Source organism: Brachionichthys hirsutus, chromosome 21 (assembly GCF_040956055.1).
Source record: "Brachionichthys hirsutus isolate HB-005 chromosome 21, CSIRO-AGI_Bhir_v1, whole genome shotgun sequence".
Taxonomy (NCBI): Eukaryota; Metazoa; Chordata; class Actinopteri; order Lophiiformes; family Brachionichthyidae; genus Brachionichthys; species Brachionichthys hirsutus.
This window is the reverse complement of record NC_090917.1, coordinates 220,833-247,162: the sequence shown is the minus strand read 5'-3', so window position 1 is coordinate 247,162 and position 26,330 is coordinate 220,833. Positions and strand designations below refer to the sequence as shown.

The following is a 26,330-nucleotide window of genomic DNA, read 5'->3' as shown; positions in this document are numbered from 1 at the left end:
GCTGTAGTTACATGTGATTTACCTAGCCCCGCCCCCCGGCTGTGACGCGTACCTCTGCAGGTTGAAGTGAGATCTCACCACGGCCCTGTTTGTCGTCTTTCTGTCTCTCCCTCTCTCCTCCACAGGGCCATTTATCGAGAGTGGTAAGTCGCCATGATTTCAGCATGAGACTCTTCTTCCTCCTCGAACTACCTGTGTGTGTGACTCCACCCTGTGGTAGCTAACCCCGCCCCCTCCTCCCCTGGGCTCAGGTGGACTCGTTCCGATCTGGTTTCTGGTGTTTCCGCATGTGATTGTTGTGGAGAGAAATATTCTTTCTTCCTTTTCTTCTTCTCTGTGGATTTAATTCAAACTCTGATGCCATCTTGTGGACAAAAAGAGCAGCTGCAGGTTCAAGCGTTGCGTTCAGTCGGCTCTTTCTGTTCGGTCTGAGCAAAGACAAACAAGCAAAATAAAATATTTGTCATTTCCAAGGCTGTTCTGGCTCCGCCCCATCCTCTAATCCTGTAAACAGACGGATTTAATCCACCAGATTATTTCCCATGTTGAGTCATCGTGTTTGACCTTCATGGACATTAACGTCGGCATAAACCGTTACCATGACAACATAGCTTAAGTAAACGGTTGCATCAGGATGTTACACCTGAAATGGGCGGTTACCTCGCTTCCTGGACCCGCCCACTGGTTCCTGCCGCGTCCAGGTGGCGTGCCGTCCCTTTAGCGCTGGGTGATCAGTGATTGGCTGAGCGGCTGCGTCCTGCAGGTGGCATCGGACTGAATGAGCGTGTCGGGTGGATCACGTGACCTGCGTGTCCACGCCCTCAGGGGGAAGACGAACTACATCAACCTGGGCTCCTTCCTGATCAAGCCGGTGCAGCGCGTGATGCGTTACCCCCTGCTGCTGATGGAGCTGCTGAACGCCACGCCCGGACGCCACCACGACCGACCTCAGCTGACACGGGCGCTGCAGGCCGCCAAGGAGATCAACGTCAACATCAACGAGTCCAAGCGCAGGAAGGACCTCGGTAAGAACCGCCTCCTCGGGTCCTGGTCTGCCTTCACAGCAGGGCTCCGTCTGAGCCGCCCCCCGTCCGTCCCCCGTCCGTCCCCCGTCTGTCCCCCGTCTGTCCGCAGTGATGAAGTACAGGAAGGGCGACGAAGACACTTTCATCGACAAGATCTCCAAGCTGAGCATGCACTCCATCATCAAGAAGTCCAACCGGGTCAGCAGCCACCTGAAACACCTGACGGGCATCTCGCCACAGGTGCGTGGCCGAGCCGCCGGCACCGTTGCCCGGGAGGCCGGGTCTGTCCTCATCCCCGTCCGTTTCCCTCAGATTAAAGACGAGGCGTTTGACGAGGCGGAGAAGAAGTTCCGTCTGCAGGAGAGACTCATCAAGTCCTTCATCAGGGACATCTCTCTGTACCTGCAGCACATCAGAGTAAGACCCCTCCCCCTCGTATCCGCCAGCGCGGGGCGGGGCGGGGCGGGGCCTGATGAAGTGCTTCTGCTCAGGAGTCGGCGTCCGTGAAGGTTCTGGCGGCCATCAGCTTCTGTGACGTCTACACGGAGCGCGGCGTCCTGGACCCGGAACGCTTCCAGAGGGCTCACCGCCGCGTCAGCGACCAGCAGTTCACCCGGCTGGTAAGCCCCGCCCTCCTCCGGCCTCGCCCCGCGTGACGCCGCCGCCATGACGACTGTCCCCCGGCAGAAGGAGCGCACGGAGGCGCTGGTGGTCGGGCCGCTCACCCAGCTCCTCCTGATGTTCGCCGGGCCCCACAAGCTGATCCAGAAACGCTTCGACAAGCTGCTGGACTACGACGGCTGCAAGGAGCGCGCCGAGCGGCTGAGGGAGCGGCGGGCGCAGGACGAGCTGCAGGCGGCGCGCAACGACTACGAGGCGCTCAACGCGCAGCTGCTGGACGAGCTGCCCAAGTTCCACGGCGCCGCGGAGCAGCTGCTCACCGGGTGCGTCCGGACCTTCGCCCAGGCCCAGAAGGACTTCATGAGGACGACCCTGGGCGAGCTCAAGCCCCTCCTACAGGTGGAGACGGACGCCCGATTGGATCGTCCTCTCCGCGCTGCCGCTAACTCGCCTCTCCGCCCGCAGCCCCCGAGCAGAGCGCGCCCCGAGGGGAACCTGGTAGCGCGGTTCCTCGAGGAACACGGCCGGGTTCTGCAGCTGCTGCAAGGCTTCAGCTTCTGCCCCGAGAACCTGCCGCCGGCGCCGGCCGCCAAGAAGAAGCAGCCGCAGCCGCCGGTGAGTCCGGCGCCGTCGCCCCGTCCCGCCGTCGGGCCGCCGGTTCTCTAGAACAAACGGTCCCGTTCCTTCCAGCTCGGCTGCAGCGTCCAGACGGACGAACAGCGAGCCGGACTTCTGGTCCGCTACGGTCCAGACAAGCTGTTCCAGGCCGAGAGGAACTTCAACGCCGCCCAGGATCTGGACATCTCCGTCCAGGAGGGGGACCTCGTGGGCGTGGTCAAGCAGCAGGACCCGATGGGCAGCAACAACCGCTGGCTGGTCGACAACGGAGGTGGGGAGCGCGTCCCCGTCCCCGTCCCCGTCCCCTTCCTTTTCCCCGTCCCCTTCCCCGTCCCCGTCCCCTTCCCCGTCCCCGTCCCGAACCCCAAGCAGGATCAACCCGTCTTCTCTGATCCACAGGCAGCAAGGGTTTCGTGTACGGCTCCTTCCTCAAGCCCTACAACGCTCGCCGGAGCCAATCAGACGTGTCCATCGAGAGCCAGTCGTCCAACGAGTCTGGTTACGGTGGCTCCTCCCCCGTTTTCTCCCGCCAAAACAGCAACAGCACGCTGACCTTCAACCAGGAAACGGCTACTGTCGGTTTCTCCGCATCCCAGCCGGCGAGTCAGTCGTCGCCACGCCCGTCTCTGGACTCTGACTCGTCTCGCAGGAGTCACCACAGAGACGTCCCTGACTCTACCAGTCAGAGCGTTGGCTCCTCCCCCCGACCGCCCTCAGACCGGACGCCGGACCTGTCCACGTCCCCACACAGGACCAGCCGCTCCCGGAGGTATGGAGATCCTGCAGGTCCAAGGAGGTCCGCGTACTCCAGAGAGGAGCGTCCAGAACCAGAACCAGAACCCCGGGGTGACGTGGGCGGCCATCAGGTGAGGTCCACTTCCTGTTTATTAAACGACAGGAAGTGGGTGTGTGTAGCATGCTAAGCTAACGCCTTCGTTCTCCTCTGTAGATTCACTACGCGCTCTATTCCTTCCACGCCCGCTGCGCCAACGAGTTGAGCATCTCGGCCAATCAGCGGCTGCGGATCCTGGAGTTCCAGGACATGAACGGGAACGGCGACTGGTGGCTGGGGGAGGCGGAGGGTCGCCAGGGATACGTGCCTTCCAACTACATCCGCAGGTCGGAGTACACCTGAGCGTTTCAGGCGCCGCCGGACAAAAGGCCCACGTTCAGAGTCGGAGCCGCTTCACATTCCCAGATGCATGCTGGGAGATTGCAATGGAGATGTGAGTCTTGTGGGTTTGGGGTGGACAGGAAGCGCCGCTGATGATTGTCCGACGGGCTGGTTGAACTGGTTTAAGAGCACTAACCAGTTAACCAGTAACAGTCAGAGGAGCTGAACAGAACGTGATCGGGTCTCCGGGATCTTTTCAGTCAGGCCCCGCCCCCTCGCCGCCCTCCGTCTCCGTTGGCCACCTGGTCCTCTCTGGAGCCCCTGATGGGTTGGCTGGTACCACGACCCGACCCGGAGGAGGGGAGTCTCACTAACTGCACTTCATCTCCACCCAGGAGCTTCTCACCTGCACATGTGTATTGATTAACGATCAATAAAGATTCGATCTGCATTTGTGTCTTGAATAAACATGTCATTCTGCTGGTCCAATCGATACCTGATCGATGATCCTGATGATGAACAGGTGGGCGGGGCTTTTGGGGCGGGGCCGCTTCCTTCGTTCGACTCTTGCGTTCTCGCTGTTTGTTTGGAGCTGATTTGAAAAGATGAATTAAAAAACAATTTCCTTAGAAAGGAGACACATGTTGGTTTATCATCCGATTAAACCGGATTTAACCGGATTAAACCGGATCCCAAAGATCCTGTAAATATGATGGTTTAAACCGGTTCAACCAGCTGAGTGTGTGAACAACTCTTCTCCACTAGATGGCGCCAAATGACGCCATATTTCAGCCGTAGGAGAAGAAGCCTGAGTCCGTTGTCCAGATGTATTTTGGTACTTGTAGTTCAAATAACTGGTCCCGGCTCATCGGTAAGACGCGGATTGTTTTATTTGTTTGTAGATGCTAAAATTCCTTATTTTATTTTTGGAATCTTTATCTTCCTCCTGTGGAGGAGTCGGAGAATAAAATCAACATACTGTCCATCCGTCTGTCTGTTAGCATCACCAGCTGATGATGATGATGTAGTGATGCTGAGCCTCCAGCAGGGGGAGGCAGAGCGCTGATGTTTCAGCTGTGTGTCTCACTGAAGGATGCTGGGAGGTGGAGGAGGAGGAGGATGACGCCAGCAGAGGCTGCAGAGATGCTAACTGCATCGACACACAACCGAGAGGAGCTAACTGCTAATGGAGGCTAACACACACACACACACACAGGTGGAAGGAGGCTGATGCTGGGGGCAACACACACATTCATGCTCACATAGTGAGCTGCAGGGAAGCTAGCCGGTTAGCATTTTTAGCATAGGAGGCTAGTCCACACACACACACACACACACAGAGCAATGCAGGGCCCGAGGCTTCCTATTGGACGGTGAGTGATCTACATCCTTTCATGTGTTCAGTTAGGCCTTGACTGCAAGTGTGTGTGTGTGTGTGTGTGTGCATGTGTGAGTGTGTAGGTGTGTGTGTGTGTGTAGGTGTGTGTCTGTGTGTGTGTGTGTGCATGTGTGTAGGTGTGTGTGTGTGTGTGTGTGTGTGTGTGTAGGTGTGTGTGTGTGTGTGTGTAGGTGTGTGTGTATGTGTGTGTGTGTGTGTGTAGGTGTGTATGTGTGTGTGTAGGTGTGTGTGTGTGTGTGTGTGTGTGTAGGTGTGTATGTGTGTGTGTAGGTGTGTATGTATGTGTAGTGTGTGTGTGTGTGTAGGTGTGTGTGTGTATGTGTGTGTGTGTGTGTAGGTGTGTGTGTGTAGGTGTGTGTGTGTATGTGTGTGTGTGTGTGTGTGTGTAGGTGTGTGTGTGTATGTGTGGGTGTGTGTGTATGTGTGTGTGTGTGTGTAGGTGTGTGTGTGTAGGTGTGTGTGTGTAGGTGTGTATGTGTGTGTAGGTGTGTGTGTGTATGTGTGTGTGTGTGTAGGTGTGTGTGTGTATGTGTGTGTGTGTGTGTAGGTGTGTGTGTGTAGGTGTGTGTGTGTATGTGTGTGTGTGTGTGTAGGTGTGTGTGTGTATGTGTGTGTGTGTGTGTGTGTGTAGGTGTGTGTGTGTATGTGTGTGTGTGTGTGTAGGTGTGTGTGTGTATGTGTGTGTGTGTATGTGTGTGTGTGTGTGTAGGTGTGTGTGTGTAGGTGTGTGTGTGTGTGTGTGTAGGTGTGTGTGTGTATGTGTGTGTGTGTGTGTAGGTGTGTGTGTGTATGTATGTGTGTGTGTGTGTGTAGGTGTGTGTGTGTGTGTGAGAGAGTTGCTGAATGTGTTTACTTCCTGTTGATCAATGCTGGAAGTTCCGGTGAGTTTTTGGATTGTTGATGTTTGCGTCGACAGGTACAGGTGTGGCCGACCTTTAGCCTGACAGACAGCTCATTGGGGGGCGGAGCCTTCAGGTGGCTGTGATGTCAAAGCGAGGCGTGGGAGGGCGGGGAAAAGGAGACCGACTTGATGCCATGGCAGCTCTTCAGGCAGCCAATGAGGAGCTGCGGGCCAAACTGACAGACATCCAGATAGAACTACAACAGGAGAAGAACAGGGTAAGGACTACAAACCCCAGAGCGCAGCTTAGGCTTCTGTCGACCCGTGTTCCTGTCTGCCCGTAGGTCAGCCGTCTGGAGAGAGAGAAGAGCCGTGAGGTGAAAGCCGAGCGCCACCGTGCGGCGGTCGCCGTGACAGAGCTGAAGAGCAAACTCCACGAAGAGAAGCAGAAAGAGCTCGCCGTGACCAGGGAGGCGTTGCTACGGCAACACGAGCTGGAGCTGATGAGAGTCATCAAGATTAAAGATGGAGAGATTCAGCGTCTGAACGGACTGGTGCTAACGCTGAGCGACGGATCCACGGACAAGGTGAAGCTCCGCCTCCTCGTGGAACCTTTAAAGCTGTCCCGCAGGTGTGAAAGTTTGACCCCTCCCTCTTCAGGTAAAGACTGCCCTGCTGGCAGAGGGAGAGGAGGCAAGACGGACCTGGGAGGTTGAGCGTTGTCGCCTGCAGCAGGAGGTTCAGGAGCAAAGAGGAGCAAAGAGGAGCGCCGAGGAGGCTCTGGCCTCGGCTCAGCAGGCCTGCCAGGCCCGAGCAGCCGAGCTGAGGTCGGCTCACCAGCAGCAGCAGGAGGAGCTGAGCAAGACCAAGAGGGACTGTGAGCGAGAGATCCGGCGACTGGTACGGCTAACGGGCTAGCATAGCGGCTAGAGGCTGCTATCAGAGCATAGCGGCTAGAGGCTGCTATCTGGCTAGCACTCAGAGCATAGCGGCTAGATGCTGCTATCTGGCTAGCACTCAGAGCATAGCGGCCAGAGGCCGCTATCTGGCTAGCACTCAGAGCATAGCGGCTAGAGGCTGCTATCTGGCTAGCACTCAGAGCATAGCGGCTAGATGCTGCTATCAGAGCATAGCGGCTAGAGGCTGTTATCTGGCTAGCACTCAGAGCATAGCGGCTAGATGCTGCTATCTGGCTAGCACTCAGAGCATAGCGGCTAGAGGCTGCTATCTGGCTAGCACTCAGAGCATAGCGGCTAGATGCTGCTATCTGGCTAGCACTCAGAGCATAGCGGGTGGAGGCTGCTATCTGGCTAGCACTCAGAGCGTAGCGGCTAGAGGCTGCTATCAGAGCGTAGCGGCTAGAGGCTGCTATCAGAGCGTAGCGGGTGGAGGCTGCTATCTGGATGTCATCTTCATCTTCATCTTCATCTTCGTCTTCGGCGTCTCTGCGTCTGTCCAGCTGCTTCTTCCTGCCCTCCTGGACCGATTTGTGTTCATTCAGGACATTTTCACTAGCTCCGCCCCATACCCGTTTAGCTTCCTCTAGCCTGTCTGTCTGCTTGACGATCCCCATCCAGACTAACGTGTCTGCTTCTCCACCTGTCTGTGTGCAGATGGATGAGATCAAACTCAAGGACCGAGCGGTCAGTGTTCTGGATAAGGCGCTGGGGCTGCAGGCTGGCCACGCCCACCGCCTCCAGCTGCAGACTCAGGCTGCCGAGCAGCAAATCGCAGCCCTGAGAGATGCTCAGAGGGCGGGACTAACTCTGCCTGGCCAAGCCCCTTACCCCACCCCTAACACTCCTCCCAACATCGTAAGCCCCGCCTCTTCCTGCTAGTGCTGCATGAAATGAAATCGCCTCATGTCACTGTTTACCCACAACCTGTTAACCGGTGGTGAACTTTGACCTCATGACATCATTAAACACACGATCACTGCTGGGCAAGGACTCATCAAACAGCTGGGTCCTCAGTGTCCCATGATGCACCGCTCTCTCGTCATGGTGTTGAATCCATCCTGCCCGATAACACACTTCCTGAATTATTCCCGATTTCATTTGTGTGTTCTTCATGTAGCTTCTCGTACCGACATCCTGGACCTTCGTCTTCCTCTTCTTCCTCTTTGTCTTCCTCTTCCTCCTCCTCCTCCTCCTCCTGTGTCCTTCCTGGACTGAGTTCTTGGTTGAACCGGGTTGTGTGCGCTGTGGATTTCAGAAGCGGAAGTATATCTGTGTCGGGCATGAGGATGATGAGCCTAGCTTAGTTTGGTTAGCTTAGCATAGCTTGTTGCTGATTGGCCGAGATGGCAGCCGTCGTCTCATGTTGCTTCACTGAATCCAAGCCCAAGTCCAAGATAAATAAATCCAGGAAGTCCACTGAGCCGTGTGTGTGTGTGTGTGTGTGTGTGTGTGTGTGTGTGTGTGTGTGCGTGTGCGTGTGTGCGTGCGTGCGCGTGTGTGTGTGTATTTAGTCTCAGGAGGACCGGGACAATCGAAGATTTCAGTTAAAAATTGCTGAGCTCAGCGCTGTTGTCAGGAAGCTTGAAGATCGGAACGCTCTCCTGTCCGAAGAACGCAATGAACTGGTAACACACACACACACACACACACACACACACACACACACACACACACACACACACACACACACACACCTACTCACGCACACACACCTACACACACACACACACACACCTACTCGCGCACACACACCTACACACACACACCTACACACAACACACACACACACACACCTACACACACACACACACACACACCTACACACACCTACACACACCTACACACACCTACACACACACACACACACCTACACACACACACACACACTCACGCACACACACCTACACACACACACACTTACACACACACACACACACCTACACACACACCTACACACACACACACTTACACACACACACACACACACACACACTACACACACACACACACCTACACACACACACACACCTACACACACACACACACACACCTACACACACACACACACACTCACGCACACACACCTACACACACACACACTTACACACACACACACACACCTACACACACACCTACACACACACCTACACCCACGCACACTTACACACACACACACACACACACTTCATCTGTCTGTTTCCTGGCTGTATTTTTAATTTCTATGTTTCTACATTTTCTTCAATTTTTATGTTTTCTTTTTCTCTCATTTAAATATGTTCCTTATTTTCTATATTTTCATGTTTCCTGTACTTCTTTGTGTCGTACTTTCTATATTTTCATGTTTCCTGTACTACTTTGTGGCGTATTTTCTATATTTTCATGTTTCCTGTACTTCTTTGGGTCGTACTTTCTATATTTTCATGTTTCCTGTACTTCTTTGTGTCGTACTTTCTATATTTTCATGTTTCCTGTACTTCTTTGTGTCGTACTTTCTATATTTTCATGTTTCCTGTACTACTTTGTGTCGTATTTTCTATATTTTCATGTTTCCTGTACTTCTTTGTGTCGTACTTTCTATATTTTCATGTTTTCTGTATTTTTCTAGTCCTATTTTCTCTGCTTCCTGTATTCTTCTTCTCCAGCTGAAACGTTTGCGAGAGGCAGAGAGTCAGTTTCTTCCTCTTCTGGATAAGAACAAACGTCTGAGCAGGAAAAACGAGGAACTGGCGCTAAAGCTGCGTCGTCTCGACAACAAGCTCCGTTTTGTCACCCAGGAGAACCTGGAGATGGTAACTATGGTAACCACTCACCCAACCACACTCATCATCTCAATCAAACCAGATTCAGATTCTCTAAGCTAACATCTGTTAGCATGCTAACAGCACTGCTTCTTTATACAGAGGAGACCGAGTTCTCTCAATGACCTGGACCGGACCAGTTACCATGGTTACAGCCAGGATGAGCGAGAGATGGAGTTCCTACGGTTGCAAGTGGTGGAGCAGCAACACATCATTGATGACCTGTCCAAGGTACTACTACTAGTACTACTCCTTTCCTCTGGTGATGCTGCTGCCATGGCAACGCATGCTTTTGTTGCTACCCTCATGAGCCCATCCTGACCAGCGTTTGTGTCTTCAGGCCCTGGAGACGGCTGGATACGTAAAGAACGCCATCGTAAGTCCCGCCGCCGGTTCCGCCGCGCCGCCGGGCGGGGCCGGTCCACATGGATGACCATGTTTGTCCTGTGGCGGTCCGTCTGACAGGAGAGAGACGTGCTGCTGCGGTACCGACGGCAGGACGCCGTGAGGAGGAAGCGGACCTTCCGGGCCTGCAGAGTGAGGCCAGCCCGGTTCTTAGCTTGCTGTTCTGCTTGAACCTGATGATTTTAATGTGCCCTGCGCGTGTGTGTGTGTGTGTGTGCGCGTGCGCGTGCGTCCAGGTGGTCGAGACGTTTTACGGCTATGATGAAGACGCTTCGGTGGACTCTGACGGGTCGTCTTTGTCCTTCCACACTGACAGAACTCCAGACACAGAACCCGAGGAGGCACCGATCATTTATGTCGCTCTAGAGAACAAACAGGAAACCTCACCTGCGGTTCTGCTATGGCTCTAATGGCTTTGTGTGTTCCAGGTGTGTGCACGTGAGGAGGCGGAGCTTCGCTACCGTCAGCTGACTCAGGAGTATCAGGCGCTGCAGCGAGCGTACGCTCTGCTGACGGAGACCAGCGGCGGGAACTACGACGCTGAGAAGGAGATCAAGGTGAGCAGGCAGCACCAGAACCGGGCCTCGGCTCCGCGCTGACGGTTCTGTTCTGTTTCAGACCAGAGAGCAGCTGCTGAGGGAAATCGGTCGATACGAAACCAGAGTGGCAGATCTGGAGTCAGCCCTGAAGCAGCAAGGACTGGTAACATGCAGCTGTGCTGCGATTGGTCCAGATATGACCTGCATTTTGATTGGTCTTCCCGCTGCTCTCGGGTGGAGACGGGGTTACGACCCTTCTGTCTTCTCTCAGGATGTGCAGTGGGTGGAGCAGAAGCAGGCTTTGTTTCAGCGCAACCAGGAGCTGGTCGAGAAGGTGAAGCACGACGGCGCCTGGAAGCCCGCCTTCTGGTCCAGCCGTTCTCTGATTGGCTCATGTGTCTGATGCCGTTCAGGTGAAGCACATGGAAGGTGAAGACCTGCGGCTGAGGAACGACATCCAGGATGTCAAAGATCAGAACGAGCTGCTGGAGTTTAGGATCTTAGAGCTTGAGGTAACAGCAGTCAACCCGGACCCGGACCCGGACCCGGACCCCTAAACCTGACCCTGACCCGGACCCGGACCCCTAAACCTGACCCTGACCCGGACCCGGACCCCTAAACCTGACCCTGACCCGGACCCGGACCCCTAAACCTGACCCGGACCCGGACCCCTAAACCTGACCCTGACCCGGACCCCTAAACCTGACCCTGACCCGGACCCCTAAACCTGACCCTGACCCGGACCCGGACCCCTAAACCTGACCCTGACCCGGACCCCTAAACCTGACCCTGACCCGGACCCGGACCCCTAAACCTGACCCGGACCCGGACCCCTAAACCTGACCCGGACCCGGACCCCTAAACCTGACCCTGACCCGGACCCCTAAACCTGACCCTGACCCTGACCCAGACCCGGACCCCTAAACCTGACCCTGACCCGGACCCGGACCCCTAAACCTGACCCTGACCCGGACCCGGACCCCTAAACCTGACCCTGACCCGGACCCCTAAACCCGACCCGGACCCCTAAACCTGACCCTGACCCGGACCCGGACCCCTAAACCTGACCCTGACCCGGACCCCTAAACCTGACCCTGACCCGGACCCGGACCCCTAAACCTGACCCTGACCCGGACCCGGACCCCTAAACCCGACCCGGACCGTGACACAGACCCGGACCCTGACCCCTAAACCTGACCTTGACCCCTGACCCTGACCCGGACCCTGTTTGCACATTTGTGGAAATCAAAGTCGTTGTTCTGTCGTTTCTCTGTTACTATGGAAACCACTCCTGCTGTTCAGGAGAGAGAACGACGCTCACCTGCCATTAACTTCAGACAACTCTATTTCCCAGAAGGCCTCAGTCCTCTGCAGATCTACTGCGAAGCAGAGGGGGTCACTGTGAGTACACCTGATTAATACCTGAGTACACCTACACATACCTGAGTAATGAGTACAACCGAGTGATACCTGAGTATTCCGTTGCGTACCTGGCTGACTGTGACCTTCCTCCTCAGGAGATTGTGATCAGCGAGCTGATGAAGAGGCTGGACATTCTGGGCGATAACGCCGTAAGTGTATGTTGAACTTATTTTGTACCTGTATGTGCGGTGAGGTGTGTGTTTCACCTGATGCGTAGCCACGAGCTACGTGTAAAAGTAGCACGCTCACCTTTTGTGTCGTTTTGCTCCAGAATCTGTCCAATGAGGAGCAGGTAGCCGTGATCCAGGCCAGGACGGTGCTCACTCTGGCAGAGAAGGTAACAGAAACACCTGAACCCGCTGCAGCAGGACAGTTACTGATGATGTCACTTCCTGCCCGCCGTCCTGACGGAGCCTCTTCTGTGTCCTCAGTGGCTGGAGTCCATCGAAGTGACGAAGTCAGCCCTGCAGCAGAACATGCTGGACATCGAGGCCGAGAAGGTAAAAACCGGAGGGTTAGAGCCAACGACCTCCTCTCAGCGCCGCCTGCGTGACTTTAGCTTCGTCTTCCTGTCCTCCAGGATCGGTTCAGTAAGCAGAAAGGCTACTTGGATGAAGAGCTGGACTTCAGGAAGCAGTCGATGGATCGGGCTCATAAGGTCCGATTAACTCCATTCACTCGGCCCTTGTTACCGGATGGTGACTAGTTTGCAGGTGGCTCTTTTGCCGCAGGACTGTGATGTCACTTCCTGCCGCTGAGAGGAGCAACGTGTGGCGATGACGTTAACGTTTGTGTCCCCGCTGCAGAGGATCCTGGAGCTGGAGGCCATGTTGTTTGAGGCTCTGCAGCGGGACGAGGAGAGCAGGATGGACGGATTCAAGATGGCTGAACGGCGTCTCTCCGAGACACTGACGGAGGACGAGCGGGAGGGGCTTAGGAGGGCAATGGACCAATGGAAACGGACTGTGTTGTTTGAGCTGAGGGAGAGGGACAGCCAAATCCTCCGAGAGAGGCTGGAACTCCTGCAGCTCACGCAACAGGTAAACACGTAAACAACAACACGTAGATAACCAGGTAACAATGCCTAAACAACAACCGGCTAGCAACAGGTAAACAGGTAAACAACAACACGTAAATAACCAGGTAACAACGCCTAAACAACAACCGGCTAGCAACAGGTAAACACGTAAACAACAACACGTAGATAACCAGGTAACAACGCCTAAACAACAACCGGCTAGCAACAGGTAAACACGTAAACAACAACACGTAGATAACCAGGTAACAACGCCTAAACAACAACCGGCTAGCAACAGGTAAACACGTAAACAACAACACGTAGATAACCAGGTAACAACGCCTAAACAACAACCGGCTAGCAACAGGTAAACACGTAAACAACAACACGTAAATAACCAGGTAACAACGCCTGAACAACAACCGGCTAGCAACAGGTAAACACGTAAACAACAACACGTAAATAACCAGGTAACAACGCCTGAACAACAACCGGCTAGCAACAGGTAAACACGTAAATAACCAGGTAACAACGCCTAAACAACAACCGGCTAGCAACAGGTAAACACGTAAACAACAACACGTAAATAACCAGGTAACAACGCCTGAACAACAACCGGCTAGCAACAGGTAAACACGTAAACAACAACACGTAGATAACCGGGTAACAACGCCTGAACAACAACCGGCTAGGAACAGGTAAACACGTAAACAACAACACGTAGATAACCAGGTAACAACGCCTAAACAACAACCGGCTAGCAACAGGTAAACACGTAAACAACAACACGTAAATAACCAGGTAACAACGCCTGAACAACAACCGGCTAGCAACAGGTAAACATGTAAACAACAACACGTAGATAACCGGGTAACAACGCCTGAACAACAACCGGCTAGGAACAGGTAAACACGTAAACAACAACACGTAGATAACCAGGTAACAACGCCTAAACAACAACCGGCTAGCAACAGGTAAACACGTAAACAACAACACGTAGATAACCAGGTAACAACGCCTAAACAACAACCGGCTAGCAACAGGTAAACACGTAAACAACAACACGTAGATAACCAGGTAACAACGCCTAAACAACAACCGGCTAGCAACAGGTAAACACGTAAACAACAACACGTAAATAACCAGGTAACAACGCCTAAACAACAACCGGCTAGCAACAGGTAAACACGTAAACAACAACACGTAAATAACCAGGTAACAACGCCTGAACAACAACCGGCTAGCAACAGGTAAACACGTAAACAACAACACGCAGATAACCAGGTAACAACGCCTAAACAACCGGCTAGCAACAGGTAAACACGTAAACAACAACACGTAGATAACCAGGTAACAACGCCTAAACAACAACCGGCTAGCAACAGGTAAACACGTAAACAACAACACGTAGATAACCAGGTAACAACGCCTAAACAACAACCGGCTAGCAACAGGTAAACACGTAAACAACAACACGTAGATAACCAGGTAACAACGCCTAAACAACAACCGGCTAGCAACAGGTAAACACGTAAACAACAACACGTAGATAACCAGGTAACAACGCCTAAACAACAACCGGCCAGCAACAGGTAAACACGTAAACAACAACACGTAGATAACCAGGTAACAACGCCTAAACAACAACCGGCTAGCAACAGGTAAACAACAACTACACAGGATGGGTATTACTCTGACTGTTATTTGGTATTAGTTCATGGTATTTGTGGATTGTTGTTGTTGTTGATTCTGTTTTGTCTGCTTTGTTTTTGACAGAGGAACAAGGAGCTGGAAGAATGTATAGAAGCACAGAAGCGACAGATTAAAGAACTGGAGGAGAAGGTGGGACTACTACTACTACTACTACTACTACTGCTACTGCTACTAGAGTACCAGTGATAAATGAAGTACAAGAAATGAAAACCTCAACTCTAATGTTTTCTTCTTTTAGTTTCTGTTTCTGTTTCTATTCTTCTCTTTGGCCTTCATCCTCTGGTCCTAACAGCATCTGGTGAGTACAAGTACTAGCAAGTATTACTACAAGTACTATTACAGGATTTATTTTATTGAGTCGGATTCAGTGGTATTATGCTGTGTACCTGAGTGCAGTAAAGGTGTGTGTTTTCCTCCAGAGTCCAGCAGCTGAACTCAGCTCATTCTGGATCGTACCAAAACACGGGGGGGTTCAGGAGGATTCAAGTTCTGGAACCAGCAGTATTGACTGAGGAGCGTTGCTCCACTGCCCCGCCCACCTGCCATCAGCCAATCAGATCACCTGGAATTACAAACACTAGGACTGACCGATTGGTTTTGATGGGAACAGCCGCCCAGTGGAAAGTACCAATGTGCTAACTAGCGTTAGCTACGCTGAAACGCGGCGTGGCCCCCGGAGGCCCGCTGGACCAAAGTGGTGCTGGACTTCACACAGTCTTACCTCAGCTAGCTGGACGGCTATCCGTGTTAGCTGGTTTTAAACGCTGCTCGCCACCTTAGCTAGTTGACGTCAGCGTTGAAATGGGCCTTTACAGTTTACCAACATGTCTGTCGCCGTAGAAACAAACATGAGACAGCGTCTCGTCAGCTCAGTTGAAGTTACCTTTGTTCTGATTGGCTGTTACACTTGCAGACTCGAGGGCGGTAACGGCGCAGAGCCACTCAGAGATCTCAGGTTACGTTGTGTAACCTTTGATCCTGGCGGTATCAGGAGGTCGGCTGGAGGTTAGAGCCGAAGAAACTGAAGCGTGGCGACACGTCTGAGCTCAGACACGCGTTTCTGGAATAAGCTCTGGAAAACGTCTACGTCCCTGAGCCGCGTGGTCCTGTTGCATCATCGGCGTGCAGGGACGGCGTGCAGGGACGGCGTGCAGGGACGGCGTGCAGGGACGGCGTGCAGGGACGGCGTGCAGGGACGGCGTGCAGGGACGGCGTGCAGCGACGGCGTGCAGGGACGGCGTGCAGGGACGGCGTGCAGCGACGGCGTGCAGGGACGGAGTGCAGGGACGTGCAGCGACGGCGTGCAGGGACGGCGTGCAGCGACGGCGTGCAGGGACGGAGTGCAGGGACGTGCAGCGACGGCGTGCAGGGACGGCGTGCAGCGACGGCGTGCAGGGACGGCGTGCAGGGACGGCGTGCAGGGACGGCGTGCAGGGACGGCGTGCAGCGACGGCGTGCAGGGACGGCGTGCAGCGACGGCGTGCAGCGACGGCGTGCAGGGACGGCGTGCAGGGACGGCGTGCAGGGACGGCGTGCAGGGACGGCGTGCAGGGACGGCGTGCAGCGACGGCGTGCAGCGACGGCGTGCAGCGACGGCGTGCAGGGACGGCGTGCAGGGACGGCGTGCAGGGACGGCGTGCAGGGACGGCGTGCAGGGACGGCGTGCAGGGACGGCGTGCAGGGACGGCGTGCAGAGCGTCCGGACCAATGAGAGACTTACTGAAGAGAAAAAGGGGAATAAAAACAGGAAGTAGAATCCGATTTATATTTCTGTTTACAGATTTAACTAATCATTGAAATATCGAGTTCCTTTGATTATTGTTAAACATGATATATACCGTATATCTAGTATTCTGTTTACACATACATATATTTTACATACTGTGTGTATATATATATATTTGATAGGATATGCAGTGAACACAGTACACAGTCTATGTATTATTAGAACACCATCAGAGTAAAAGACGAGAGCTTCATGCTGACACGTCACGGTCCACTGAGTGTGTGTGTGTGCGTGCGTTGGTGTGTGTGTGTGTGTGCGTGCGTTGGTGTGTGTGTGTGTGCGTGTGTGTGTGTATGTGTGCGTGTGTGCGTTGGTGTGTGCGTGTGTGTGCGTGCGTGCGTTGGTGTGTGTGCGTGTGTGTGTGCGTTGGTGTGTGTGCGTGTGTGTGTGTGTGCGTGCGTTGGTGTGTGTGCGTGCGTTGGTGCGTGTGTGTGTGCGTGTGTGTGTGTGCGTGCGTTGGTGTGTGTGCGTGTGTGTGTGCGTTGGTGTGTGTGTGTGTGTGTGTGTGTGTGTGTGTTGGTGTGTGTGTGTGTGCGTGCGTTGGTGTGTGTGTGTGTGCGTGTGTGTGTGTATGTGTGCGTGTGTGCGTTGGTGTGTGCGTGTGTGTGCGTGCGTGCGTTGGTGTGTGTGCGTGTGTGTGTGCGTTGGTGTGTGTGCGTGTGTGTGTGTGTGCGTGCGTTGGTGTGCGTGTGTGTGCGTGCGTTGGTGTGTGCGTGTGTGTGTGTGCGTGCGTTGGTGTGTGCGTGTGTGTGTGCGTGTGTGTGTGTGCGTGCGTTGGTGTGTGTGCGTGTGTGTGTGCGTTGGTGTGTGTGCGTGTGTGTGTGTGTGCGTGCGTTGGTGTGCGTGTGTGTGCGTGCGTTGGTGTGTGCGTGTGTGTGTGTGCGTGCGTTGGTGTGTGCGTGTGTGTGTGCGTGTGTGTGTGTGCGTGCGTTGGTGTGTGTGCGTGTGTGTGCGTTGGTGTGTGTGCGTGTGTGTGCGTGCGTTGGTGTGCGTGTGTGTGCGTGTGTTGGTGTGTGCGTGTGTGTGCGTGCGTTGGTGTGTGTGCGTTGGTGTGTGTGCGTGTGTGTGCGTGCGTTGGTGTGTGCGTGTGTGTGTGCGTTGGTGTGTGTGTGTGTGTGTGCGTGTGTGTGTGTGCGTGTGTTGGTGTGTGTGTGCGTTGGTGTGTGTGCGTGTGTGTGTGTGCGTGCGTTGGTGTGTGTGTGTGTGCGTGTGTGTGTGTGCGTTGGTGTGTGTGTGTGTGCGTGCGTTGGTGTGTGTGTGCGTTGGTGTGTGTGCGTGTGTGTGTGTGCGTGCGTTGGTGTGTGTGCGTGCGTTGGTGTGTGTGCGTGTGTGTGTGCGTTGGTGTGTGTGCGTGTGTGTGTGTGCGTGCGTTGGTGTGTGCGTGTGTGTGTGCGTTGGTGTGTGTGTGTGTGACAGAGACTCGAGTTGAAGGGACAGCCAGAGTTCTCGTCCTCCGGTCCGCAGCAGAAATGGGCGCTGACCCAAAGTCCAACAGCGCCGAGTGGCTTTACGCTTGTTAGCCCAGAAACATTCAGGAAGCTCGCTATGATGTCACACGATGATGTCACTGCAGTTGGTCAGCAGGTATTTAATGTTTATCTTTGATCAACCATAACTCCCATGATGCATTTCACTACTACGCTGTATTCATTTGTCAATGATTGTTTTTGTTTCATTATTAATTGACCACTGACTAAAGAGCGCTGTGGTGATGTCATCGGTTGCTGTGACAAGCAGAGTTTGGGCGGAGTCTTTAAGTTGAGAGCTCCTCCCTTTTGCGTGTGGACGCAGCTTCCTGAGTGGGCGGAGTCTTTAAGTTAGAGCTCCTCCCTTTGCGTGCGGACGCAGCTTCCTGAGTGGGCGGAGTCTTTAAGTTAGAGCTCCTCCCTTTGCGTGCGGCAGCAGCTTCCTGAGTGGGCGGAGTCTTTAAGTTAGCGCTCCTCCCTTTGCGTGTGGACGCAGCTTCCTGAGGGGGCGGAGCATCTGTTCCACTAAATGGTGTTTTCAGCCCGATTGTTCCGTGTTAATAAAACGTCTTCAACCTTTCTCTACATTTATTACATGTTTTTGGAACAAGCACCAAAAGACAGGCCGTCGGGGCGGCGGATGGATAGGCCAAACCACAGACCAGGATTTGTATCCAGTGTTTCAGCAATGAAGACTTGAAGCTCTCCCGTTGAACGTTCCTTCATCACCTCCTCCTCCTCCTCCTCCCTCTAATCCGTTCTCATCTCAGTTCCTCCCCTCCTCCTCCTTGGCCTCCTTCTAGTCTCCTCATTGATCGCCTGAGGACTTCAGCCGACCCTCCTCCTCCTCCTCCTCCTCCTCCGGTCTGCTCTGCTCTCAGATGTCTCCACGATGTCTGAGAGGAGGACTCCTCAGGAGGACGACTGCTCCTCCCTCCTGTCCCGGCTCGGCTCCGACTCTCCTCGTCCTCGGCTGAAGTACGGCGGGATGTTCTGCAGCGTCGAAGGAGCGTTCGAGAACAAAACCTTGAACTTTGAGTCGTTCGGTCCGAAGACGCAGCGACGCCGAGCTGCTCCGACCCGAAGCGATGGAGGAGGAGGAGGAGGAGGAGGAGGGGGAGGAGGAGGAGGAGGAGGAGGAGGAGGAGGAGGAGGAGGACACACCTGGGAAAACTACAAGAGACAGGTGAAAATGTAGTTTAGCACATGTTTCATGTTCTGATCAGTTAACAGTTCTGAGATCAGGTTTTCTGCTTGAATGGGCTCAGATCTGGAGTCAGATTAGAATTTACTTTACTTTATTACAACTCGCTATAATCAAACAATTAACTCCCGTCATTAAACATTAAAGAAATCAAAATGCATAATTACAATCCAAGAGTTTATATTATTGTGTATAATCAATACTTGTACTCGTCGTTTTTCAAAATGCAATATCTTTCCCTCATGTTTTTATTCTGGTACTTTCACAGAATCCATTTCTTCAGATAATAAGGTTATTGATCAGTTTGTAAATGATGACGTAATTAAATCCAGAAATTTAAATCCGATATGGTCAATTCTCCATCATGTCTGTTCCTGCTCACCAGGTGGCGACCAATCAGAAACCAGCACGTAAAATACTTCCTGAATGTCACTTCAAAATAAAAGCATACATTTTACATTCATTATGAAACACAATACTGTGTCAAAACAATCGATCAATAACAGTGTTATCTTTCTACATTCTGGTCAAACAAGAGTTAAATAATTTAAATAGTCCGTATTTATCATTTATCTTCAGATGTTTCCTTTTTTAAACACTTTATAAAATAACAAATATTTATTTATAATGATGATGAGACAGAGACACGCCCCGATCAGCCTCTTTAGATCCTGCTTTACATTAATGAATGATTCATACTTGTATTACACAACGAGTACTACTAGTACTACATCAACGTACTGCAGGGACGGGGCAGGTCGCTGCGATGGATGCATTTATTTTGGCGTTTCACGTCGGAAGTCATGCGCGTATTTGTTGCCGGTATGTGACGTCAGCACAGAGGGGCACAACAATAGCGGCGTGTGTACGTGTGAGTGAGGGCGGATCAATCAGCCGATCAGAGATCGATCAGGATGTCTTTCCAGAACAAGAAGAGCGGCGGGAGACCGGTAGGTCCGAGCCGGGTTAACGGGTCCGAACCGGGATGCTGCGGCCCCGCCTGCCCGTCTCCGCGCCGGTGCGACCGGAACAAGGCCGACCCGGTAGTTCGGTCCGGTTCGCCGGGACTCGGTGTATCTCCCGGTGAACTGATTAATGGATGATCGATGGTAATCAATCTTTTATCCTTTTAGAATTGATCAAATATTTTTGATATTTAAAAGAAATCGATCCTGAATTCTGATTCGGCTGGATGGAAAAGTGTCTGTGACGTCAGTCCTGTGGGCGTGGCCGACTGGGTTGGTGCTCCTTCCTCCTGACGGTCTGAGTGTGTGTCCGTTTCCAGGGCGACCGTCTGATCATCAAAGGAGGCCGGATCGTCAATGACGACCAGTCGTTCTACGCTGACGTCTACGTCGAGGACGGGACCATCAGGTAAACGCCGCGTCGTCGTCGTCCAGCCGCGAGCCTCGTCGTCACACTTCCTGTCCCGTGTCCCGGTCAGGCAGATCGGCGAGGACCTGATTGTCCCACCTGGGGTGAGGACGGTGGACGCTTACGGTCAGCTGGTGATCCCCGGAGGGGTCGACGCCAACACCAACCTGCAGGCGCCCCAGAAGGGCGTGCGGCCGGCGGACGACCTGTACCACGGGACCAGAGCCGCCGTGTCCGGGGGGACCACCACCATCAGTCAGGCGTCCTCCGGCGGTCCCCCTCAGGTGTGTCTCCGGCGCAGGGGCAGGTACTAACGGCCGCGTTGTGTTCACAGTGGACCACGTCCTGGTGGAGGCGGGGACCGGTCTGCTGGCGGCGCTGGAGCAGTGGAGGGAGACGGCGGAGCAGAGGGCGTGCTGCGACTTCTCGCCTCACCTGGACATCGGCCGCTGGCACGAAGGACTCCACGAGGAGCTGGAGACCGTCGTCAAGGACAAAGGTCGGGACAACGGCGAGGAGAGGAGCACGTCCACCCTGGATGGACGGATGGATGGACGGATGATGATGGATGGATGGATGATGATGGATGGACGGATGATAGATGGATGGACGGACGATTGAGCGATCCAAACCGGTTTGTGCGTTCAGACTGACGCGGAATTGCTCGTCAGCTGTTCTGTTTGTGCTTCAGGTGTGAACTCCTTCCTCTTCTTCATGGCCTACAAAGACAAGTATCAGAGCTCCGACTCTCAGGTGAGCTCCACCTGAACTGTTGCTCGTCAGGCTAGTGCTGTTAGCATGCTCCTCCTTTCTACTTCCTGTTGCAGCTCTACGAGGCCTTTGGGGTCCTCCGTGATCTTGGAGCTATCGCGCAGGTTCATGCTGAGAACGGTGACATCATTGATGAGGTAATACAGCCTGACCAATGACACGGGAGATGATGTCATGCAGGAAGGCGCGGCTGACACGCCCATCCAGCTCGGAACAAGCATCAACCAACAACTCTGCATGTGACAGTGAACGGCTTTCTGTTTCAGGAGCAGAAGAAGCTGCTTGCTGTCGGCATCACTGGACCTGAAGGACATGTTTTGTCTCATCCTGAAGAGGTGTGCTCACCTGTAGCACACCTGTAGCTCACCTGTAGCACACCTGTAGCACACCTGTAGCTCACCTGTAACATACCTGTAGCACACCTGTAGCTCACCTGTAGCACACCTGTAGCTCACCTGTAGCACACCTGTAACATACCTGTAACATACCTGTAGCTCACCTGTAACATACCTGTAGCTCACCTGTAACACACCTGTAGCTCACCTGTAACTCACCTGTAGCTCACCTGTAGCACACCTGTAACTCACCTGTAACTCACCTGTAGCTCACCTGTAGCTCACCTGTAGCACACCTGTAGCACACCTGTAACATACCTGTAACTCACCTGTAGCACACCTGTAACTCACCTGTAGCTCACCTGTAGCTCACCTGTAGCACACCTGTAGCTCACCTGTAGCTCACCTGTAGCTCACCTGTAGCACACCTGTAGCTCACCTGTAGCACACCTGTAGCTCACCTGTAGCACACCTGTAGCTCACCTGTAACAGTATCATCATGGCTTCAGAGTCAGGGACTTGACTGATCGCTAGTGCGTTGTCGAATCATCTTTCAGGTTGAGACGGAGGCGGTCTATCGAGCCATCACCATCGCCAAACAGGCTAACTGTCCTCTGTACGTTACCAAGGTGATGAGCAAATCTGCTGCTGATGTCATCGCCAAAGCCAGAAAGAAAGGTGACATCATCACCACGACCTGTATCTGCTTGGAGTTAATTCTGTTTTATGACAGCACGGTGAGGTATCAGGCGATTTCAACATCTTCATCAGGTATGGTGGTGTACGGGGAGCCAATCACAGCTGGCCTAGCCACCGATGGTTCTCACTATTGGTCCAAAGACTGGGCCACAGCTGCCGCCTTTGTCATGAGCCCGCCCCTCAACCCTGACCCTTCAACGCCACAGTACCTGACCTCCCTCTTAGCATGGTTAGTATAACTCTACTTAACAGTTAGCATGGCTAGCATGACTCCGCCTTACTGTTAACGTGGCTAGCATGACTCCGCCTTACTGTAAACATGGCTAGCATGACTCCGCCTTACTGTTAACGTGGCTAGCATGACTCCGCCTTACTGTTAACATGGCTAGCATGACTCCGCCTTACTGTAAACATGGCTAGCATGACTCCGCCTTACTGTTAACATGGCTAGCATGACTCCGCCTTACTGTAAACATGGCTAGCATGACTCCGCCTTACTGTTAGCATGGCTAGCATGACTCCGCCTTACTGTTAACGTGGCTAGCATGACTCCGCCTTACTGTAAACATGGCTAGCATGACTCCGCCTTACTGTAAACATGGCTAGCATGACTCCGCCTTACTGTTAGCATGGCTAGCATGACTCCGCCTTACTGTTAATGTGGCTAGCATGACTCCGGCTTACTGTTAACGTGGCTAGCATGACTCCGCCTTACTGTTAACATGGCTAGCATGACTCCGCCTTACTGTTAACATGGCTAGCATGACTCCGCCTTACTGTTAACATGGCTAGCATGACTCCGCCTTACTGTAAACATGGCTAGCATGACTCCGCCTTACTGTTAGCATGGCTAGCATGACTCCGCCTTACTGTTAACATGGCTAGCATGACTCCGCCTTACTGTAAACATGGCTAGCATGACTCCGCCTTACTGTTAGCATGGCTAGCATGACTCCGCCTTACTGTTAACGTGGCTAGCATGACTCCGCCTTACTGTTAACGTGGCTAGCATGACTCCGCCTTACTGTTAATATGGCTAGCATGACTCCGCCTTACTGTAAACATGGCTAGCATGACTCCGCCTTACTGTAAACATGGCTAGCATGACTCCGCCTTACTGTAAACAGACGATTTGGGCGGCTCTGACAGGTGTTTTGTTTTTGTTTGATAAGTGGCGACCTCCAGGTGACGTCCAGCGCCCAGGCTAGCTTCTCCACCGCTCAGAGGGCCGTGGGTAAAGACGACTTCACTCTGATCCCAGAGGGAACCAGTGGCATCGAGGAGAGGATGTCGGTGGTGTGGGACAGAGCTGTGGTAGGCTACGCTAGCTCCAGCCCCTGAATCGCATCATGTGACTTTCTGGTTTTCTGTCACCTGTTCGCTCTGCAGTCCACAGGAAAGATGGATGAGAACGAGTTCGTCGCGGTAACGAGCACCAACGCCGCTAAACTCTTCAACATCTACCCGCGCAAAGGTAACCTCGCTGAGACGACGTGAAGACGATCCTTCACGGACACCATTCTGAGGCAGGTGTAACGCTGAGCCGTGTGTGCAGGACGGATCGCTGTAGGATCCGACGCTGACGTCGTCATCTGGAACCCGAAGGAGACCAGAACCGTCTCTGCTCAAACCCACAACCTGGTAACCACACACGGCACTCATCAAACCCAGAACCACAATCCTTCATCGCTCTTCATCGAGTGGTGGCGCCGCCTGTCCGCCTGCAGACGGTGGAGCTGAACGTCCTGGAGGGGGTGGAGCTTCGAGGCGTGCCGTCGGTGGTCATAAGTAACGGTCGAGTCGTTCTGGAAGATGGAACGCTCAACGTCGTGGAAGGTTCAGGACGCTTCATCGCCAGGAAGGCGTATCCCGACGCCGTCTACAAGAGGATCAGAGCCCGCAGCAAGGTAGCTGAACAACTAGTTAGCAAGTAAACCACCCATTGTTAATCCCATAACCAGCTGGGCACGTTTCATTTAACCCCATACAACTGCAGGAGAGGATAACTAGCTTAGAAGCAGCGGCTAACCAGTAGCCTGGCGGTGGTTTAGCTGCTGGTTGAGCTACTAGTTAATCAGGTAACCGATTGATCGGTTCAGTTCTTTCCTCTCCTTGTATCAGATGGCCGAGGCCCGTGGAGTCCCCCGTGGAAACTATGATGGACCGGTCCATGATGTCATCAGTATGACTACATCTGTGCCACCCACTCCAACCACCAGGGGGCCCCCTTGTCCCAAAACCCAGGCCGGTTCCCGAAACCTCCACCAGTCAGGCTTCACCCTGGCAGGTAGTGATCGCACGCTCACAGATATCCCAACAACCAATACCCTGATCGATAACGCTGACTGACTCTCTCCAGGTGCTCAGGTTGACGACCACGTGCCCCGTCGCTCTACTCAGAGGATTGTGGCGCCACCTGGTGGACGGTCCAACATTACATCATTAGCATAAGAGCCCCGCCCTCCCCGACCTCTGATAAACGTATTGATTCCCTGTAATGTTAGGACTCATTCCGGTGGTTCTGGTACTCCCTGATACTTCTCAAACTGCTTTTACTGGGTTTTTCTGCGCCGCTCATTGAGAACATTATAAACGAGGTTCTCTTGAATTAGCTGTCGTCAGTGTTAATATTAACCCGATCATCTGATCAAATGTCATACATCAGATTGAGATCTTTCATAATCAGATTGTTCCTGAGCCATAAAATCATCTTCTTCGTGATATAAATTATTGTTGTTCTCTGTGGTAGAGAAATGTGTTCAGTGTTTCTATTGGTGGAGGCTCGTCCTGCCAGGATTTATCAATCAATCAATACCTGTTTCATTTATTGATGAGGTTTATTTGAGTTTTAAATGAATGGATGCAAATCAGAATTCATCTTAAATGGTGCTAAAGTATCCAGTTGTAGCCTCTACGTAGCATCGCGTTCATAGGAAGCTAACCAACAGACTCCACCCCTAGAAACAAACGATCTGACGGTGGTGTGCGATGGGAAAAGTGGCCATGTTACATCTATGACCTCTGACCCTGATTGTAAGTCTGTGATGTCACAGCTCCAGACTCCTCCCCTTCCTTTTCTGTGACCGCTGAAGAGATTTTTAACGTCTTCATCATCATTTTGTATTTTTTACAGTTTTTCTATCCTGGCACTATTAGCATGTGTTAGCATCAGTGTTTGTATTAGTCTCACATGGCGGCCATGTTGCTGCCATCTGGTTGTTATAGTAACCATACCAGCTCCGACATGGCGGCCGTGATCCGTAGCGGTGAGTAGTTTGCACCGGAGCCAAGACGGATGACATGAGCGTAACCAGGCAATGCGTTGTGTATGTGAGCGGTTACCGTGGCGACGGTGCATCACTTGTTGTTCCTGTAGTGACTGTAAAGCTCCTGTTGTGATGAGAGCTGCATGAATAAAGTGTGATGAGAAACACGGCGGAGTCAGATGTCAGTTTTTACATACATGTTCAACATGAAAACACGCTAACACCACGCTAACACCATGCTAACAGTACGCTAACACCACGCTAACACCGCGCTAACAGCACGCTAACACCACGCTAACACCATGCTAACAGTACGCTAACACCACGCTAACACCGCGCTAACAGCACGCTAACACCATGCTAACACCACGCTAACACCACGCTAACACCATGCTAACAGTACGCTAACACCACGCTAACAGCGCGCTAACAGCACGCTAACACCGCGCTAACAGCGCGCTAACAGCACGCTAACACCGCGCTAACAGCACGCTAACAGCACGCTAACACCATGCTAACACCACGCTAACTGGGCTGGAACCTGGAGCCGCTGTTCCCGCCATTGAGTAGTATCAGCCAATCAGCATCTAGCCTTGTTCAGAAGGCCCACCCCCTTGGGCGTGGTTGATGATGCTCCATGTGTTGGTGCTGATGCTGCAGAAGCAGCCGGACCGTTGATTGACCCTCCGGAGGGAATCACACACGATCAATGAAAATAAAACCCGAGCTGATAAGAGGCGGGAAATATGATCATAAAAATCGGTCTGGTGAAAAGTCGCCTTTATGTAAAAAGTCTGTTTTCACATGTTATCATTTAATCTGAAACCTGAGTTTGTTCATGACGTCATCATCACACATTACCTGTCATCATAAAGGTAATCAAATCTGAAGGTGACGCTGAAGAAGATGTTTTCTTTGTTGACGGTCACGTGACCTGGAGCACCAATCAGAGCCAAC

At 53.0% G+C, this 26,330-nt stretch overlaps 3 protein-coding genes across 3 annotated transcripts in view; all 3 read left to right on the top strand.

Moving 5' to 3' along the window:
* Positions 1 to 3,829, top strand: part of dnmbp (dynamin binding protein) — a 14,607-nt gene extending 10,778 nt beyond the window's left edge. Inside the window, exons 9-18 of the mRNA XM_068754787.1 lie at positions 126 to 143; positions 826 to 1,025; positions 1,135 to 1,265; positions 1,338 to 1,442; positions 1,517 to 1,645; positions 1,713 to 2,045; positions 2,112 to 2,261; positions 2,337 to 2,535; positions 2,664 to 3,130; positions 3,214 to 3,829. Coding sequence (XP_068610888.1) covers positions 126 to 143; positions 826 to 1,025; positions 1,135 to 1,265; positions 1,338 to 1,442; positions 1,517 to 1,645; positions 1,713 to 2,045; positions 2,112 to 2,261; positions 2,337 to 2,535; positions 2,664 to 3,130; positions 3,214 to 3,399 — 1,918 coding nt within the window. The 3' untranslated portion in view covers positions 3,400 to 3,829. The remainder of the gene's footprint in view (positions 1 to 125; positions 144 to 825; positions 1,026 to 1,134; positions 1,266 to 1,337; positions 1,443 to 1,516; positions 1,646 to 1,712; positions 2,046 to 2,111; positions 2,262 to 2,336; positions 2,536 to 2,663; positions 3,131 to 3,213) is intronic.
* Positions 3,830 to 5,761: 1,932 nt separating this feature from the next.
* jakmip3 (Janus kinase and microtubule interacting protein 3) lies at positions 5,762 to 14,761 on the top strand. Its single transcript, XM_068754208.1, has 22 exons — positions 5,762 to 5,896; positions 5,963 to 6,205; positions 6,279 to 6,518; positions 7,232 to 7,432; positions 8,095 to 8,202; positions 9,220 to 9,375; positions 9,478 to 9,606; positions 9,716 to 9,751; positions 9,841 to 9,912; positions 10,017 to 10,121; positions 10,209 to 10,337; positions 10,399 to 10,482; positions 10,591 to 10,653; positions 10,733 to 10,831; positions 11,622 to 11,720; positions 11,837 to 11,896; positions 12,013 to 12,078; positions 12,173 to 12,241; positions 12,322 to 12,399; positions 12,548 to 12,781; positions 14,536 to 14,601; positions 14,711 to 14,761. Exons 1-22 carry the CDS (start codon positions 5,762 to 5,764, stop codon positions 14,759 to 14,761), a joined length of 2,523 nt encoding a protein of 840 aa, XP_068610309.1.
* A 5,081-nt stretch (positions 14,762 to 19,842) lies between these two features.
* dpysl4 (dihydropyrimidinase like 4) lies at positions 19,843 to 25,532 on the top strand. Its single transcript, XM_068754628.1, has 15 exons — positions 19,843 to 19,878; positions 20,214 to 20,302; positions 20,373 to 20,557; positions 20,637 to 20,801; positions 20,994 to 21,055; positions 21,130 to 21,210; positions 21,340 to 21,408; positions 21,966 to 22,086; positions 22,180 to 22,336; positions 23,280 to 23,421; positions 23,497 to 23,581; positions 23,663 to 23,748; positions 23,835 to 24,014; positions 24,229 to 24,394; positions 24,467 to 25,532. The coding sequence occupies exons 1-15, from the start codon at positions 19,843 to 19,845 to the stop codon at positions 24,556 to 24,558; spliced, it is 1,716 nt and encodes a 571-aa protein (XP_068610729.1). The 3' UTR covers positions 24,559 to 25,532.
* Positions 25,533 to 26,330: the final 798 nt, after the last annotated feature.